The sequence below is a fragment of the Podarcis melisellensis genome (assembly GCF_964234715.1).
Source record: "Podarcis melisellensis genome assembly, chromosome: 6".
NCBI lineage: Eukaryota > Metazoa > Chordata > Lepidosauria > Squamata > Lacertidae > Podarcis > Podarcis melisellensis.
The window spans coordinates 6661717-6678007 of NC_138538.1; the positions used below are offsets into that span (position 1 = coordinate 6661717).

Consider the following 16291-nt stretch of genomic DNA (forward strand, 5'->3'; position numbering starts at 1 on the left):
AGGCTGATCGCCGAAGAATGGATGCTTTTGAATTATGGTGCTGGAGGTGACTCTTGAGAGTCCCATGGACTGCAAGAAGACCAAACCTATCCATTCTGAAGGAAATCAGCCCTGAGTGCTCAGTGGAAGGACAGATCCTGAAGCTGAGGCTCCAATACTTTGGCCACCTCATGAGAAGAGAAGACTTCCTGGAAAAGACCCTGATGTTGGGAAAGATGGAGGGCACAAGGAGAAGGGGATGACAGAGGATGAGATGGTTGGACAGTGTTCTCGAAGCTACCAGCATGAGTTTGATCAAACTGCGGGAGGCAGTGGAAGACAGGAGTGCCTGGTGTGCTTTGGTCCAGGGGGTCACGAAGAGTCGGACACGACTAAACAACAACAATGTGACGGGGTGAGCTCCCGTTGCTCGGTCCCTGCTCCTGCCAACCTAGCAGTTTGAAAGCACGTCAAAGTGCAAGTAGATAAATAGGTACCTCTCCGGCGGGAAGGTAAATGGCGTTTACATGCGCTGCTGCGGCTCACCAGAAGCGGCTTAGTCATGCTGGCCACATGACCTGGAAGCTGTACGCCGGCTCCCTCAGCCAGTAAAGTGAGATGAGCGCCACAACCCCAGAGTCGGTCACGAATGGACCTAACTGTCAGGGTCCCTTTACCTTTACCTATGCTTTTTAATGAGCCTGGTAGAATCTACTTTCCTATTGTTAAACCTTAGAATCAGGCATATATAGGAACATGTTCTAAGCATTTGAATCCCGTGAAGTCATCTCATTCATGCAAGGCATTCATGCAGGCCTCAATCTCTGCAGATTGGGGGGGGGGGGACACAATCTCATGGACCAGGGACCACCTGGCTGAATGTTGACACATTGATTTGAAAGGCAGAGCTGCAAATTGGAGAGAGAATCCCATCTTTGCTGATCAGGACCTCTCTGACCATGGTGCAGATCTGTCAGTTAAGTTACTGGCCAGCTGTTTGTACTTCCTGAATGTTTAGCCACGATCGTTTCTTTTAAAAAGTACCCAAAACTTTTAACAATTCACCGTTTTCAAAAATTGCATTTTGACCGCGCAGCCTTACACACAACTGCTGAGAGGTCCTATTGCAGCCTAAAGTGCACATTTAAATGCAATATATATTTGGAGATCTCGAAGATTAATGGGAAAAGATGGAATGGAACAGACTTTTGGGTGAACACATGCAAAAATAACATGGAGCTGAAACAGATTTGCCCATCCCTAACTATGAGGTTTTTTGTTTTTTGTCTTAAGTCATGGATAATAATCCATGAAGTTTATTGAGCAGCAATAGTTTTTCTAAGTTGGAGCTGTCCAGAGATTTGGTCTCTGTCTGGCTTCCATCCATAATCTCCTCCCCTTATACTGCCTTGTCCTATGTGCGGTTTCAAGGCTTTCTGATATAGACCTCACCCGTTTCATCTTCCAGAATCTCTTCAATCCGGCTTCTCTGTAAAGCAAAGCAAAGGAAACAGTGTGCAGATGGTCTCGGTTCGCATAGTTTATTAACAACAGTAACAGCAGCAATCCCGTGTCCATATCAGTTGAAGCAGTCACCAGTTAAGAAATTATCTCAAGTCCACCCTGCGGATTGTGAGCTGAATTTGTAATGTAAAAGATTCTCCAAGTTTGTTTTGATACCTTGTGAATGGCAGCACGCAAGACTTCACATCTGTACATGTATTTGTCTTGGAAGACAAATAAATTTGGTAACTGTTTTTAAGATACAGTGGTATCTTAGTTCTCAAAAGCCTTGGTTCTCAAACGCTGAAAACCTGGAAGTAATGTTCTGGTTTTCGAATGTTTTTCGGAAGCCAAATGTCCGATGCGATGTCGGGTATTGTTTTCAGGGCACCTGCACCAATCAGAAGCTGCGCCTTGGTTTTCGAACATTTCGGAAGTCAAACAGACTTCCGGAATGGAGTAAGTTTGGTACTTTTGTTTTTGCTATTTATTTTGCGTTTTTGTTTTTGTGACTGTGTGAATAATCATTTTTGCCATCTACAATACTGTCTCCTTTATTTTATAGCACATTAAATTGATTATTGCTTTAATTTTATGGATCAATGGTCTCGTTAGATAGTAAAATTCATGTTAAGTTGCTGTTTTAGGGGTTGTTTTTAAAAGTCTGGATTAATCCGTTTTGCATTACTTTCTATGGGAAAGCTCACCTTGGTTTTGGAACGGACTTCTGGAATGGATTAAGTTTGAGAACCAAGGTACCACTGTGCTCAGTAAAGTTTGTGAAGAAGAAGAAGAGGAGGAGGAGGAGGAGGAGGAGGAGGAGGAGGATTGGGCAAATTCTTTTTTTATATATATACATTTTATTGGTTTTTATAACATATCATTTCCAAAAATCATATAACATAACTTCTTACCTTATACAATATTTTAGACTTCCGTCAACACCTCTGATGATTTTTCATTCTTTATCACTTATTCTGCATTTCTTAATTTCTCTATTACTCTTAATTATCATTAACTAATAACTCTCCTCATAGTCTTTCTTGCAATATTTCAAATAGTCCTCCTTACAAAACTTATTGCAGTCCTACTAGCATAATCTGTTCATTACAATTACTTTTCAAATAGTTCATATATTTACTCCAGCCTTCTAAGAATCTCTGGTCTCACAGGTTTCGAACCCTTCCTGTTAATTTATCTAGATCTGCATAGTCCATCAGCTTCATCCGCCATTCTTCTTTTGTTGGTAATTCTTCTTGCTTCCATTTTTGTGCCAATAGTATTCTTGCTGCTGTCATTGTGTATAAAAACAACTTACAATCCTGTCTATTAATATCATCTCCTACAATGCCAAGTAAAAATGCTTCTGGTTTCTTAATAAATGTATATTTTAACATCTTTTTCATCTCATTATATATCATTTCCCAGAAGTTTTTCACTTTTTTACATTCCCACCACATGTGATAAAAAGTTCCTTCCTTTTCTTTACATTTCCAACATTTAGAGGATTGGGCAAATTCATGGAGGAGAAGGCTATTTAGTAGCTGTGGTAGCTCTGCCTCCACAGTTGGAGGCAGGAATGTTTCTGAATAAGAGTTGCTGGGATCCATGGGATTGAGGAGAGAGCTCTTGTGCTCAGGTCCTGCTTGCTGGTTTGTCACAGGCATCTAGTAAACCATTGTGAAAATAGGTTACTGGTCTGACCCAGTTGGCTCCCCTAACTATCAATGGATCCAGCCCCAGTGAGCTAGCTGAATGCTTTTAAAGAACCACTGAAGATGATGACCATCACTTCGTCTTCCCAGGAAACGGTCCACCATATGAATCAGGGGACCATTTAGGGGCTTCCACGAGTGGTCTAGGACCCCCCAAAAATAATTAAAGGAGGGGGCCGAGCCTCCTTGATATTCTGCGGCGACATGTGCACGCTGTCTGCGGAGGGAGCTGCGCAGCCCCACATTTCTAAGCGACCTTCTTTCTTGATGGGCCCCCTTTTCAGAACCGGGAAATGGAGAGAGATGTCAAAGGGATGGAACTATTTGCCAGACAGTTTGTGCGTTCAACATACCTGGACTGTGTTCATGCAGTCTGCTAGTTTTCTAAGGTTCTTCCTGGGTGGGAGGAAGACCTCGAGCCTCACAGCACCTTTAGCGTTCCTCTGGAAGGAGATCAGGAAGTTGATCTCTTGTGCCTGGAGTCGAAAGAGAATGAAATGAATGAAGGACTGAAGCTGCTTTGGACTGAACCAGACCTTTGGTCCAGTGCTGGCTACTCTGAATGGCAGCCCTCTCTCCCAATCCTGAGACCTGAGTGCCAAGCGGTGGTACTCCTAATTCAAAGTATATACACACACACATATATATACAAAGTATATATCAAATGTGGTGACAGTAATAATAATACAACAAAACAACACCACCACAAACTGGCTTATAAGTATAAAACCAAATTTACTAGAATAATAGCTAGAATAGAGATAGACTTGTAACCATTTAAACAACAAACATACTGAGGTGCCATGTGCAAGACAAAGCCTGGAGATACTGTAAACATGGAGTGGATAAATGTACAACTCTATCTTAACAAGTTAAAGGTAAAGGTAAAGGGATCCCTGACCATTAGGTCCAATTGTGACCGACTCTGGGGTTGCGGCGTTCATCTCGCTTTATTGGCCGAGGGAGCCGGCGTGCAGCTTCTGGGTCATGTGGCTAGCATGACTAAGCCGCTTCTGGCGAACCAGAGCAGAGCACAGAAACGCCATTTACCTTCCTGCCAGAGCGGTACCTATTTATCTACTTGCACTTTGACGTGCTTTCAAACTGCTAGGTTGGCAGGAGCAGGGACCGAGCAACGGGAGCTCACCCCATCACGGGGATTCGAACCACTGACCTTCTGATCGGCAAGCCCTAGGCTCTGTGGTTTAACCCACAGCGCCACCCAATTTCCATCTTAACAAGTTACATGTGCAGTAAACATTATACAGACTGGATAAATGAACCGTTCAACAAGTAGCGTAAGCCCAATCACAGAATGGCAGCCCCGTGCCACCACAATGGCAAGGGTAGCACACTGGGGAATATGAAAAAGTTTTTCAAAGCTGTTTTTCAAAGATTGAACTGGATGAGATGTTCTTCAGTGAGTCTTGAGTTGGAAACACAAAGCCATATGCATGGATCAATCATGGGAAGGCAAATCAAAGCCACCCCCCTGGTGAGAATAACGCAAGTGGGCAAAAGGAGACCTGTTCTCCGGATATATTACAGGTTTCGCTACACACTTAATCAGTCCGAAAAGCCAATCATACAAAACGGTTTGCTCAGGATAAAGAAAGTATTCACAGGCACAACGCCTATCAGCACACCTGTTCTGCCTGGGGCCGATGCAAGTTGCAGTCCAGAACATCTGGAGGGCGCCTGGTTGGGGAAAGCTGCTCCCCATTCATGCTTGGAAACCACACGTAAAGTTTAAAAAATAGTAGTAGGTTCAGGGTGGAGGGTTTTCATCAGGACCACAGTGTATGGGGAGGGAGGGTTATCCTTGCCCTCCCTTACTGTGATTCCAGCAAAATCCCACCTGCACTGCAATTAGCCTTTGGAAACAGAGAAAGCTCCCATTGCTACCAATGGGAGCTTTCCCTCTAAAGCTAACTGTAGTGCTGCTGGTGGTGGAGGAATTCAGAATTGGGAGAGGAAAGGGTGAAGATTAACTCGCCCTGCAAAGCAGCTTTCTTTCTTTCTTTCTTTCTTTCTTTCTTTCTTTCTTTCTTTCTTTCTTTCTTTCTTTCTTTCTTTCTTTCTTTCTTTCTTTCCTTCTTTCCTTCTTTCCTTCTTTCCTTCTTTCCTTCTTTCCTTCTTTCCTTCTTTCCTTCTTTCCTTCTTTCCTTTGCACTTAATTTATTTCTTATTAATGTTGCAATATGTATATGAAATCTTTACATACTGATACTGTCAGGGAACTGCCATCGGAGCCAGAGGCGGAGGGAAGGCTCCAGAGCGATGCCGGAGCGGGTCCCAGCAGGGAGAGAGGCAGCCCATCTGCTGGGGAAGGAAATCAGCGTAACACCAGGGGTGAAGGGGGGCACATGGGGGAATCGGAGAGGAGGCTCCAGGACTCTTCACCGGAGACCAGCGGGGAGAGCACGGGTCCTCCACTGCCCACACCCTCCCTGTGCAGAAAACTTCCGCGCAGGGAGAGTAGGAGGAGACTTGGCGTCAAAGAACTTCTTTGCTGGAAGAAGTTCAAGAAACGCCCACTGACGGATTCTGCCAGCGACTGAGACAGCCAGGAATGAAAGGCTGTCCAGAGAGAAAGGGTTCAACCAGGCAACCTAGCCAGGAGTGGCGGCAACTTACGCACGAGCAACCCCCTAGAACCATTACAGATACATATACGTTATATTTGTAAATTCACATTTTCACATTTCATTAAGTACCAACATTTATCCTTTTCTTTTTTCTTGCCCTGTGTCTTCCCTCCACCCGTGCGTGACTTCCTTGTTATGATTTTGTAACTTTATTATTGAGATTGTAATTTTGTATCTTAATAATTAAACATTCATTCTTATATATCTTAACTTTGTGAAATCAGTCTATACATAACAATACATTCTTGTTGGAGCATCTTTTGGTCATGTATTCTTCTACACATTTCCATTCCTGTTTGAGATTTTGATTCGATTGCATTCTAATTGTTGCCGTCATTTTTGCTAATTCAATCATTTTAAAAAAAAATTATTTTGCCAATCTTTCAATGTTGGTATTTCTTCTGATTTCCAATTTTTTGCAATCAATAACCTTGCGGCAGCTGTTGCATATAAAAAGATTCTCTTCATGTCTTTTGGGATGTCATTTGTAATAATTCCTAAAAGGAATGTTTCCAGCTTCTTACCTATTGTTGTTTTAAACATATTTTCAGTTCCTCATGTATATTTTCCCAAAATTTCCTAATTTTATCACATCCCCACCATATGTGATATAAAGATCCCTCTGATACCTTACATCTCCAACACAGATTTGATGTTAGTTTATAATTTTTAGCCAGTTTTACAGGGGTTAAGTAATAGAATACATATTGCAATGTGATTTACATGAATATATGCCCTTTGCTGAACACTTTACTCCAGCGTGTGCAGTTTTCGACACACTCTTTCGATGGAGGACAGCATCGCAAAATTTGGAGAAGTGCGCATTCCGAAGGATGGCTGTGTTTTTTTGTGCTCCTATTGCTACAGAAAGTGCAAATGAGCTTTCCCTTTAAATGCAAATTTCTCCTCCGCCCCTCGTCACAGCTAACTTGAACCCAAACTGATTTCAATGGGCTCCAGTGTCCCAAACACTTGTCTGTCGAGGCCTCAGCCCTGTCACATCCATTTGCCTAAATCTAACATTCACCCTAGGCACAATCCCTGAAAAGCCACTGGGTTTGCTTGGGAGATGCATCTCTGTGTACATATTGCGCTGCTTGTTGCCAAGTTTTGGGGAGTCTGCAAAGGGCGGGTCGTTGTTTATTGCCAGTTAAAGACCCCCAAGAGAGACGCTTTGTTTCACTGGCCAGAATAGCCCCAGCCTTGGAAGGACAGAAAAGGCTTTGTTTTGACAGTAGCAGCAGCAGCGGCTGCAAAGTCCTGTTCCAAGATGCTAACTATAGCATATTTTATGGCAAGAGCTGTAAGTAACAAGCCCAGAGTTGCAGCAGGGGCCAAGTTATGACATCATGTTGTATGGGATTATAGAGTGAACGAGCAAGAGAGAGAAAATACCTTCCATGGGGGCGGTCTGGTCTAAAATAAGCAACTTTTCCAAAACTAGCTTTCTCACGGGGATTACACAGGGAAAGTTGGAGGGGCATTGATACTGCGTTGGCAGGTTATTCCAATCGGTCTCGATGGAGCTTTCCCAGGGTTTGCATTTAGGAATGGCATGCAATAACACTTCCCAACCCCTAAAAAACTAAATCTGTGCAGGGACCAGGAATTCTGGGCTGTTTCTGCCACACCCCCTTGCTGTCTCTGGCTACGTCCCCATGAAAGGTGCTTCCATTTCCCAACCTCTTTGCGGCTCTCAGGATGAAGTAGATGCCCCTATAGTGAGATGAAAATGAGTGTTGGAGGCTACAGCCCACAGGGGAAGCAGGATCAGCCAGAGATATTTTCTTGCTGGAAGCAGAGTGGTAAACATTCTCACTCTGCTGAAGTCAGGGTGCACAGTACTCTATGATACTATGTGCTGATTTAGCATAGTGGCTAGAGGGTTGGACTAGGACCTGGGTAAAAGGTAAAGGGACCCCTGAACTTTAGGACCAGTAGTGGCCGACTCTGGGGTTGTGGTGCTCATCTCGCTTTACTGGCCGAGGGAGCCGGCATACAGCTTCCGGGTCATGTGGCCAACATGACTAAGCCACTTCTGGCGAACCAGAGCAGCGCATGGAAATGCCATTTACCTTCCCGCCGGGGCGGTACCTATTTATCTACATGCACTTTGATGTGCTTTTGAACTGCTAGGTTGGCAGGAGCAGGGACTGAGCAATGGGAGCTCACTCCGTCACGGGGATTTGAACCGCCGACCTTTGGCAAGTCCTAGGCTCTGTGGTTTAACCCACAGTGCCACCCGTGTCCCCTCAGGACCTGGGATACTGCAGTTCAAATCCCCACTCAGCCATGAAGCTCATTGGGTGACCTTGGGCCAGTCGCTTACACTCAATCTGTCAGGAGTGCATGCAGGAGCCAGGCCCTGTGACCAATAGGACTTTGCAGGACTGGGGCCTTCCTAAGTTTGTTCTGAAGAAGCAAGGCGTGGCCTCACAGGTGAGGCCAATTGGTAACTCACAGCACCTGGTGGCAAGAGCTGGTAAGGGATATAAGGTCAGCATTTTCCCTTCGGCTCTTTGCCACAGCAACACGCTTCCTGCCTTGCTGCGTTTGGCTTCTTCCTTCCTGATCCTTGAACCTCGGCTTCTTGACTCCTTGCTTCTTGATCCTCGGACCCCTGACTTCTTGACTCCCGGCTCTCTGACCCTCGGATTCTTGGCTTCCTGACTCCTGGCTTCTGGACCCCCGTTCCTGCTCCCACCCCGCCATCTTGCCCCCGGTCCTGACGTCCCCTGCCGGGACTTCGATTGCCCATGAACCGGACCGTGACACAGTCTAAGCTAGCCCATAGGGCTGAGAGAATGGAGAATATGGTTTCCTCTTAGTTAGGGGGTCTCCAGCTCTCCTCCTCATCTAGCCTGTCCCTGACATTGTTCCCCCCCTCCCCAAACCCCATACAAACTCACTCTCAGATTCTGGTACTGGAGCCTCGTGTTCCGGAGCCGGTTCCGAGCCTCGGTGGCCTTTAGGACCCCAATGAGGTTCTTCTGTTCCGCCACCTTTTCCTCTTCCGGCACCAAATTTCTGTCCTTCATGAGGACGGCAGCCAGCATTTCTTTCACCTTGGGCTGACTGGGGTCAGCGAAGGCCAAGTAACGCGCCATCTGCGCCGGAGTCATCTTGTTCGTTTCGCTGGCGCTCGAACGCTTCTGGTGTCGCACGGTGAACTTATTTCTCTGGAGCGCTCCGCCTTTGGACATCTTTGCTTATCTCGCCGACTTAGATTGGATTGATGCTTGGCAGGAGGGCTATGGAAGAGAAAAAGACCAAACAGCTTGACCATGGGAATAATAATAATACATTTTTTTTATACCCTGCCCTCTCCGGCCAGAGCCGGGCTCAGGGTGGCTAACACCAGTAAAATTACAGTAAAATCATAATAGGAAAAAAACAACCCAATTTAAAATACAGGTTAAAATGCAATTTAAAATGCAGCCTCGTTTTAAAAGTAGCCCATAGATCAAAACCATAAAGGGAGGGAAAACATAAGGGCCAGACGGAGTCCAAACCAAAAGCCAGGCAGAACAGCTCTGTCTTGCAGGCCCTGTGGAAAGATGTCAAGTCCCGCAGGGCCCTAGTCTCTTGTGACAGAGCGTTCCACCAAGTCGGGTCCAGTACTGAAAAGGCCAGTACTGAAAAGTTGCGACCAATCTAACCACTTTGCGACCTGGGACCTCCAAAATGTTGTCATTTGTGGATCTTAAGGTCCTCCGCGGGGCACACCAGGAGAGGCGGTCTTGTAGGTACAAGTGTTCTAGGCCTCATAGGGCTTTAAAGGTTAAAACCAGCACCTAAACCTGACCCTGTACTCCATTGGGAGCCAGTGCAGCTGGTAAAGCACTGGATGAATGTGATCCCATGGCAACGACACTGGAAGGAGCCTCGCTGCTGCATTCTGCACCCGCTGGAGTTTCTGGGTCAGCTTCAAGGGCACAGAGCGAGTTACAATAACACAAGGCTATTTAAAACGCTGAAATAACACTTGAAATGCATTATGCTTCCCAACTCTGTACATCAGGGGTGTCTAATGCCCAGTTCAAGGGCCTTGTCAGGCCCCCTCACTATTTCCCCCTGCCCACTTTTGCTTCCCAATTTTGAGTTCCCTACCCCTGAGATAACAGCAGAAAGATGGATGCCAAGGGCTGCCTGCTTTTCATTGGGCCCTGCAGCCGCCAGCAGTTGATGCCTTTCATGGCGTGGAAGTAAACAGTATCCCCTGCTAACAGTTTCAGATCATGCTGAACAGCAAACAAAGAGGCTTGAGGGTCTGGCTGAAAAGCTGGCCACCCTAAAACCACGCCGTGCGTGTTTGTGTTCCACAACAGATATACGAAGGGAAGAGAAGAGAAAAGGAAATAGAAAGATGTGTCAAAAGAGGAAAACGCTCCCCATCGCCAGGGTCTCCTGAACCTGCTAGCAAGAAATTACGCAGCATGTTTCAGATAAGGAGGAGGAAGTGGTTTCATGGGTGATGCAGAGCCTTTTAACTAGAATTTCAGCCACAAGCTAGAAGCGGACAAGTCAGCGCCTGTGGCCTTTTCTGCCTGGCTTCTGACGAACCACGTCTCGTCCAGCAAGCATCTTTTGGGCTGGAAGATGTAATGGCTCACAGCCGGAACTCGCAGATGGACACAGGCATAGATTTGCTACAAGGGGGTGTTGCTCTTACAAAACCGTGTCCAAGAATGGAAACATTTTTTTAAAAAAAGTATTGCTGGAACATTTGGATGGGAGAAGCCAGCCACGGAGAGCCTCTTGTGCAGATCACAGAATTAGAAGGTCCAGAATGTGATTCTGTCTGCTCCATGCAGGTTCTTGCATGGGCCAGGTAACCACCAGGCTCTGAGACCTGCGTTGCCCATCAGCTACATGACACCTGGTTGAGTCGTTTGGGTTCCCCACGCTGATGCTCCCCACATGCCCCATGGCACATTTCTGCCGGCCGCTTGGAGGGGCACCATTGGCAAAGGCAACCTTAGCTTCCAGTGCTTACTCTCCAAAGGAAATAAATCCTGTTATCTTGTTGTGTTAAATGCATCATCCTACCTGCCACTTAGGGACGCGGGTGGCGCTGTGGGTTAAACCACATAGCCTAGGACTTGCTGATAAGAAGGTCAGCGGTTCGAATCCCCACGACGGGGTGAGCTCCCGTTGCTCGGTCCCTGCTCCTGCCCACCTAGCAGTTCGAAAGCACATCAAAGTGCAAGTAGATAAATAGGTACCACTCCAGCGGGAAGGTAAACGGCGTTTCCGTGTGCTGCTCTGGTTCACCAGAAGCGGCTTAGTCATGCTGGCCACATGACCCGGAAGCTGTACGCCGGCTCCCTCGGCCAATAAAGCGAGATGAGCGCCGCAACCCCAGAGTCGGTCACGACTGGACCTAATGGTCAGGGGTACCTTTACCTTTACCTTTACCTGCCACTTGTCCAGCACTTTCCTTAAGCACCACCTTGCTCATTAATCCTCACCCCAGCTCTGGAAGGCAGGACTTTACTACATTTAAGGCTGGGCAAATATTGCTATTAAACACTCACACACCCCTTTGTAATGACACTTACCTTTGGGGAAAGTCAATGGTGAGTGTGTTGTTGTTTTTTTTAAAAGCCACTTCCTTGAGAACAAAACTTCAGTCTCGGTTAGCCGGTCTTTAGATACAATGCAAGACAATAGTTTCCCTGTTGGTCAAAAAGAGAAAAGTGCCAGGTCATGCTTTGCTTTCCAGAGTGCATCATGGGAAAAGTGGACAGGACAAGACAGGTTACCTGTGACCTTGATGGTGAATTTCCTAGTTGTGGTTGGTGTCAGCTATTGGCGAGGTCCAGCACTAGCCCCCAGGAGCTCCCGCCAGCCTGACCCAGTGTCAAGAGCTGGAATCAAGCTCAGGTCAGCAATAAAAATACCAGTGTCTCAAAGAAACTAAAGCAGTGCAGGTCTAGTGATCCCTGCTCAGCGCTTGAGGGCCCCAGTCCTGCCACTCACCACCTGGCCTAGGGCGGGACCTGATGGGCTCTATAAAGGACTACTGCCACTGCTGTCGCTGGGCAGAGAGGGCTCAGTTTTGTTTTGTTTTTTGTTTAAACTGCTGTTATTTTTTACCTATGTCATTTTAAATGGTAATAATAATGCTGTATTCTTAGTTTTAGATTTTAATTTATGTGGAAATTGTTTTCCATATGGTTGTGTATTTTTTTGATGTGGTTTATTTATTGTTTGTGACTTTTGTAATTATGCAAATCTTGTTATGCTGTAAGCCGCCTTGAGCGTTGTTTTTTTAACTGTGGAAAGGTGGCATACAAATAAAAAATGATGATGATGATCCTAGCAAATCTTCGCAGTAGGTCTTGGTCTAGCAAGGCAGTTGTGAGTGTTAGGATATAGTTCCATTCCACCTTAAAAGGAACAGGCATGACTGTTGTGTGTCACATGCCTGTTTACTTCCAGCACAGGCTTGCTGGGAACTTCCGTTTGTATATTGCTTTTGCTATTGCTGTTTTGCTTGGACACAAAGGGAAGCAGACATGTTTTTCCACTGTCCTGCTGCTGAATAAATGCTGTAAATATGCTTACACATGTCTCTGTCCGCTACTTCTGCTGCAAAGAGTTTTTTCTCTGCTGGCTTGTGTGCTTAAGCCTCTGAAGGCTTCTGAGGCTTGAGTAGCAGTTTTGATGCTGTTCTGAGAACCAGAGTTTCGCCCGGCTGCCGGCCGATAGCTGGAGCTAGTTGGGGGCCTGCCAGACGCCCCCATCTCTTGGCAGCATCCCAACAGCGAGGGCTGAAGGTCCCTGCGTTCCACCACTCTCTAAGGCTCTTCCTCTCATGGGCTTTCCCCAAGCAATCTCCGACTGCACCTGCACACAACTAATCTCTGCTCTGCTCTTTTCATTTCCCTGCATGTCCTAGAAGACCAGTGGGGAGGGGAGCTGGTTGTAACAGGGGACAACGACAACACCCTGGCTTCTTCAGCAGCCTGCCCTCTGTCTCCTGGCCCCATCCCTCTCCAGCCTCTGCTTCAGCCTTGAAGTTTGAACTGCCATCTGCCACAACCTCTTCCTGCTCACGAAACCCTGTGGCCTCTTCAGCTTCCGACGCCTCCTCCCTGAAGTCTTCTCCCTCTGACCACTTGCCATCCTTCCACCACCAACCCCCTGGTTCTGAACCTTCTTCCCTTGGGGATTTCCCAGCTGGTGCCTCCCATCACTCCTCTATCTCCAGCCAGTCTATGACACCCAGCTGCGACACCTCTCTGCACCTCTCTGTCAGCCCCTGGGACATTCATTTTAGGAGCCGGTGAGTGGCAGGGCTATTTTTCAATGGGAGCAAAGCTCAGCTCCCATACTTGGTGGCTGCCAGCCTTCTTAATTTACTACTACTACTACTACTACTATTTATTTATTTATTTATACCCCGCCCACCTGGCTGGGCTTCCCCAACCACTCTGGGCGGCTTCCAAAAAATATTAAAATACTGTAATACATCAAACATTAAAAGCTTCCCTAAACAGGGCTGCCTTCAGATGTCTTCTAAATGTCAGGTAGTTGTTTATCTCTTTGACATTTGGTGGGAGGGCGTCCCACAGGGAGGGCGCCACTACCGAGAAGGCCCTCTGCCTGGTTCCCTGTAACTTGGCTTTTCACAGTGAGGGAACCGCCGGAAGGCCCTCGGTGCTGGACCTCAGTGTCCGGGTAGAATTCAATGCTCCAGCCTATATAGTCCTATGAAATCTATAAAACTCAGCCTCATAGACCTTATGGATTTAAAGGTTGGGGCATTGCATTTTGCTTAAATTAAGATGGCGGGCAGCCGCCATGGATAGGAGCTGACTTCGTCTCCCATTCAGATGAAGCAATGACATTTGCCCACCATTAAAATCCCATTGGGAAGCCTTGGGGGATGAGTGGCAGGTGTAGTGTTGTGGTTATAGGGTGGGACTAGGACCTTGGAGACCAGGGTTTGAATCCATGAAACTGGCCCTTACCTGTATGTCACTGCCAAGCAGTGCCTGAGCCAAAATAATAAGCCAGTGAAGAGGCCCAAACTACACACACAACATACTCTCAGTTAAACTCCATAATTGCTCTATTATTGCTCCATTGGTGCTGGAGGAGACTCTTGAGAGTCCCATGGACTGCAAGAAGATCAGACCTATCCATTCTTAAGGAAATCAGCCCTGAGTGCTCCCTGGAAGGACAGATCCTGAAGCTGAGGCTCCAAGACTTTGGCCACCTCATGAGAAGAGAAGACTCCCTGGAAAAGACCCTGATGTTGGGAAAGATGGAGGGCACAAGGAGAAGGGGACGACAGAGGACGAGATAGTTGTTCTTGAAGCTACCAGCATGAGTTAAACCAAACTGCGGGAGGCAGTGGAAGACAGGAGTGCCTGGCGTGCTCTGGTCCAGGGGGTCACGAAGAGTCGGACACGACAAACGACTAAACAACAAGAAATTGCCCCAACATCCCCATATTCTTTGCATCCCAACAGTCTCTCTCTCATATATATACATAGTATCAATTTTTGTTTTGCAATTTAAAATACTCAGTTAAACATCCTTAAGATATCAATGACTTGCCTTCTTCTCTTTCCATGGTTCATTTTGCATACCATAAATCACTGCATATTTTACATAAACTAAACCATTCTGTATTCCATTGTTGCATCCATCAAAACTTATTTACACTGTTGAATTTATCTTAATGCTGCCAACGTTTCCAAGTGTACACAATTTCCTCCCATATATTCAATAAACGTTTTCCAATCTTCTCTAAACGTATGTTCTTCTTGTTCTCTTATTCTATATGTTAATTAACATATTCTATATGTTAATTGTGCAGTCTGCAAGCTGTGCATATTCTTTCAGCTTAAGTTGCCATTCTTCTTTGGTTGGGACCTCACTTGTTTTCCATTTTTGGGCTAACAAAACACGGGCCGCAGTGGTGGCATACATAAATAACCTGTTTTGACACCTGGGTATTTCCGTCTGAATTATCCCCGACCAAAAGGATGAGCAAATCTGTCCCATTTTGCTTTCTCTCAGTTTCTCATTTTTCCACTCTTAAGATCTGTTCTCCCCATGTGTGATTTTTAAAAAAAGTCCCTTGAAAAGTCGCTTGAAAATTCATTAGAGTTTTCTCCTGCTACACATGTCACACCATTCTACCCAATATACACATTTCTGCAAAGCAATCTTCCCTAATATGTTATATTTTTTTTCACTAATATATTCATTTTAAGGCACACTTTACCCTGGATAGTATATATGCACACATCATTTGGCCTTGCAAAATTCAGAGGAACACGGATTTTAAAGGAAAGCTGGGTCTTAGTTTGCATAGTTTTGGTCAGTGAGAATGTAGACATATTTGCCTTTAAAATGAAAACTGTGTCAAAATTCTTCCCCTTCCCGTGCAGAGGCAAATACATCCACAAGGGAAAGGACAGGAGTGGGGTGGTGATATAGGGGTGAAACAGAAGGTCCCAGGCTCCCCCTTACCCTAAAAACCCCACTTTTCGGTTTCTCCCACTCCGTGACTCTTCTCTCACCTGTCCCGTTAACATCCTCTCCTGCGGCTCTCAGGGCCTTGTACTGGTCTGTCCTTTTGGTCCAGGCCTCCAGTGTACAAACGTCTCCATGGTAACCTAGTTGCCAGGCAACTCACACAATGGCAAGGAGGCTCCCAGTCTGCCCAGCCTTCACACATATGCACTGACCAGCAAGCCGGCTGCTTGCCAGCCTGCTGAACTGAAACTTAGAGAGGGAAATGGTGAGTTAAAGAAAATGATGGAGTTTCTGGGTCAGTCTCAAGGGCAGCCCCATGTAGAGCAAGTTACAATAATCCAGTCTGGAGGTGACCGTTGCATGGATCACAGTGGCTAGGTCAGGGCGAGAGAGGTAAGGAGCCAACTGCTTAGCTTGGCGGAGATGGAAAAATGCCGCCTTTGTTATAGCTGTAATCTGCACCTCCATGGAAAGGGAGGTGTCGAAGATTACACCCAAACTCTTAACGGATGGTGCTGGCATTAATTGCGCCCCCGCAAGAGATGGGAGTTGCCCCCCCCATCCCATATCGTCCCGTCCCAGCCAAAGGACCTCTGTCTTCGAAGGATTTAACTTCAACCGGCTCCCATGTAACCATCCAGCCACAGCTTCCAAACATCTGGTCAGTGTGTCTGGGGCCGAGATAACTAGTGGGGTTATCTGAAGATTTGTAAGATGAAATTGCTGCCTATCCAGGCTGAGTCGTTTAATATTTTAGGTAATGATGTAACAAGAATAGGAAACGAAGCGAAATGTAAAGATGCAAAGTTTAATTTTGTAAACCGTTAGACGGGAGGGAGACAAGTCGTTAGGCTCAGTTGAGCCAAAGAGATAAAATAAGAGGATAGGATGTTACATAATGTGATTATATGTAAAACCAATAAAAATCATTAAAAATAATAGAGGGGG

General features: G+C 46.1%; 1 protein-coding gene across 2 annotated transcripts in view; it reads right to left on the reverse strand.

Moving 5' to 3' along the window:
- LKAAEAR1 (LKAAEAR motif containing 1) overlaps nucleotides 1-15498 on the reverse strand; it is a 17458-nt gene extending 1960 nt beyond the window's left edge. Inside the window, exons 1-5 of one of the 2 annotated variants that reach the window (XM_081917385.1) lie at nucleotides 15388-15498; nucleotides 11407-11523; nucleotides 8755-9096; nucleotides 3551-3673; nucleotides 1432-1468 (exon numbers count right to left, since the gene is read on the reverse strand). In XM_081917385.1, coding sequence (XP_081773511.1) covers nucleotides 1432-1468; nucleotides 3551-3673; nucleotides 8755-9048 — 454 coding nt within the window. In that variant the 5' untranslated portion in view covers nucleotides 9049-9096; nucleotides 11407-11523; nucleotides 15388-15498. Of the gene's footprint in view, nucleotides 1-1228; nucleotides 1469-3550; nucleotides 3674-8754; nucleotides 9097-11406; nucleotides 11524-15387 lie in introns of those variants that run through there. The other variant, XM_081917384.1, reaches the window with a different exon arrangement.
- Between the last annotated feature and the right edge of the window lie 793 nt (nucleotides 15499-16291).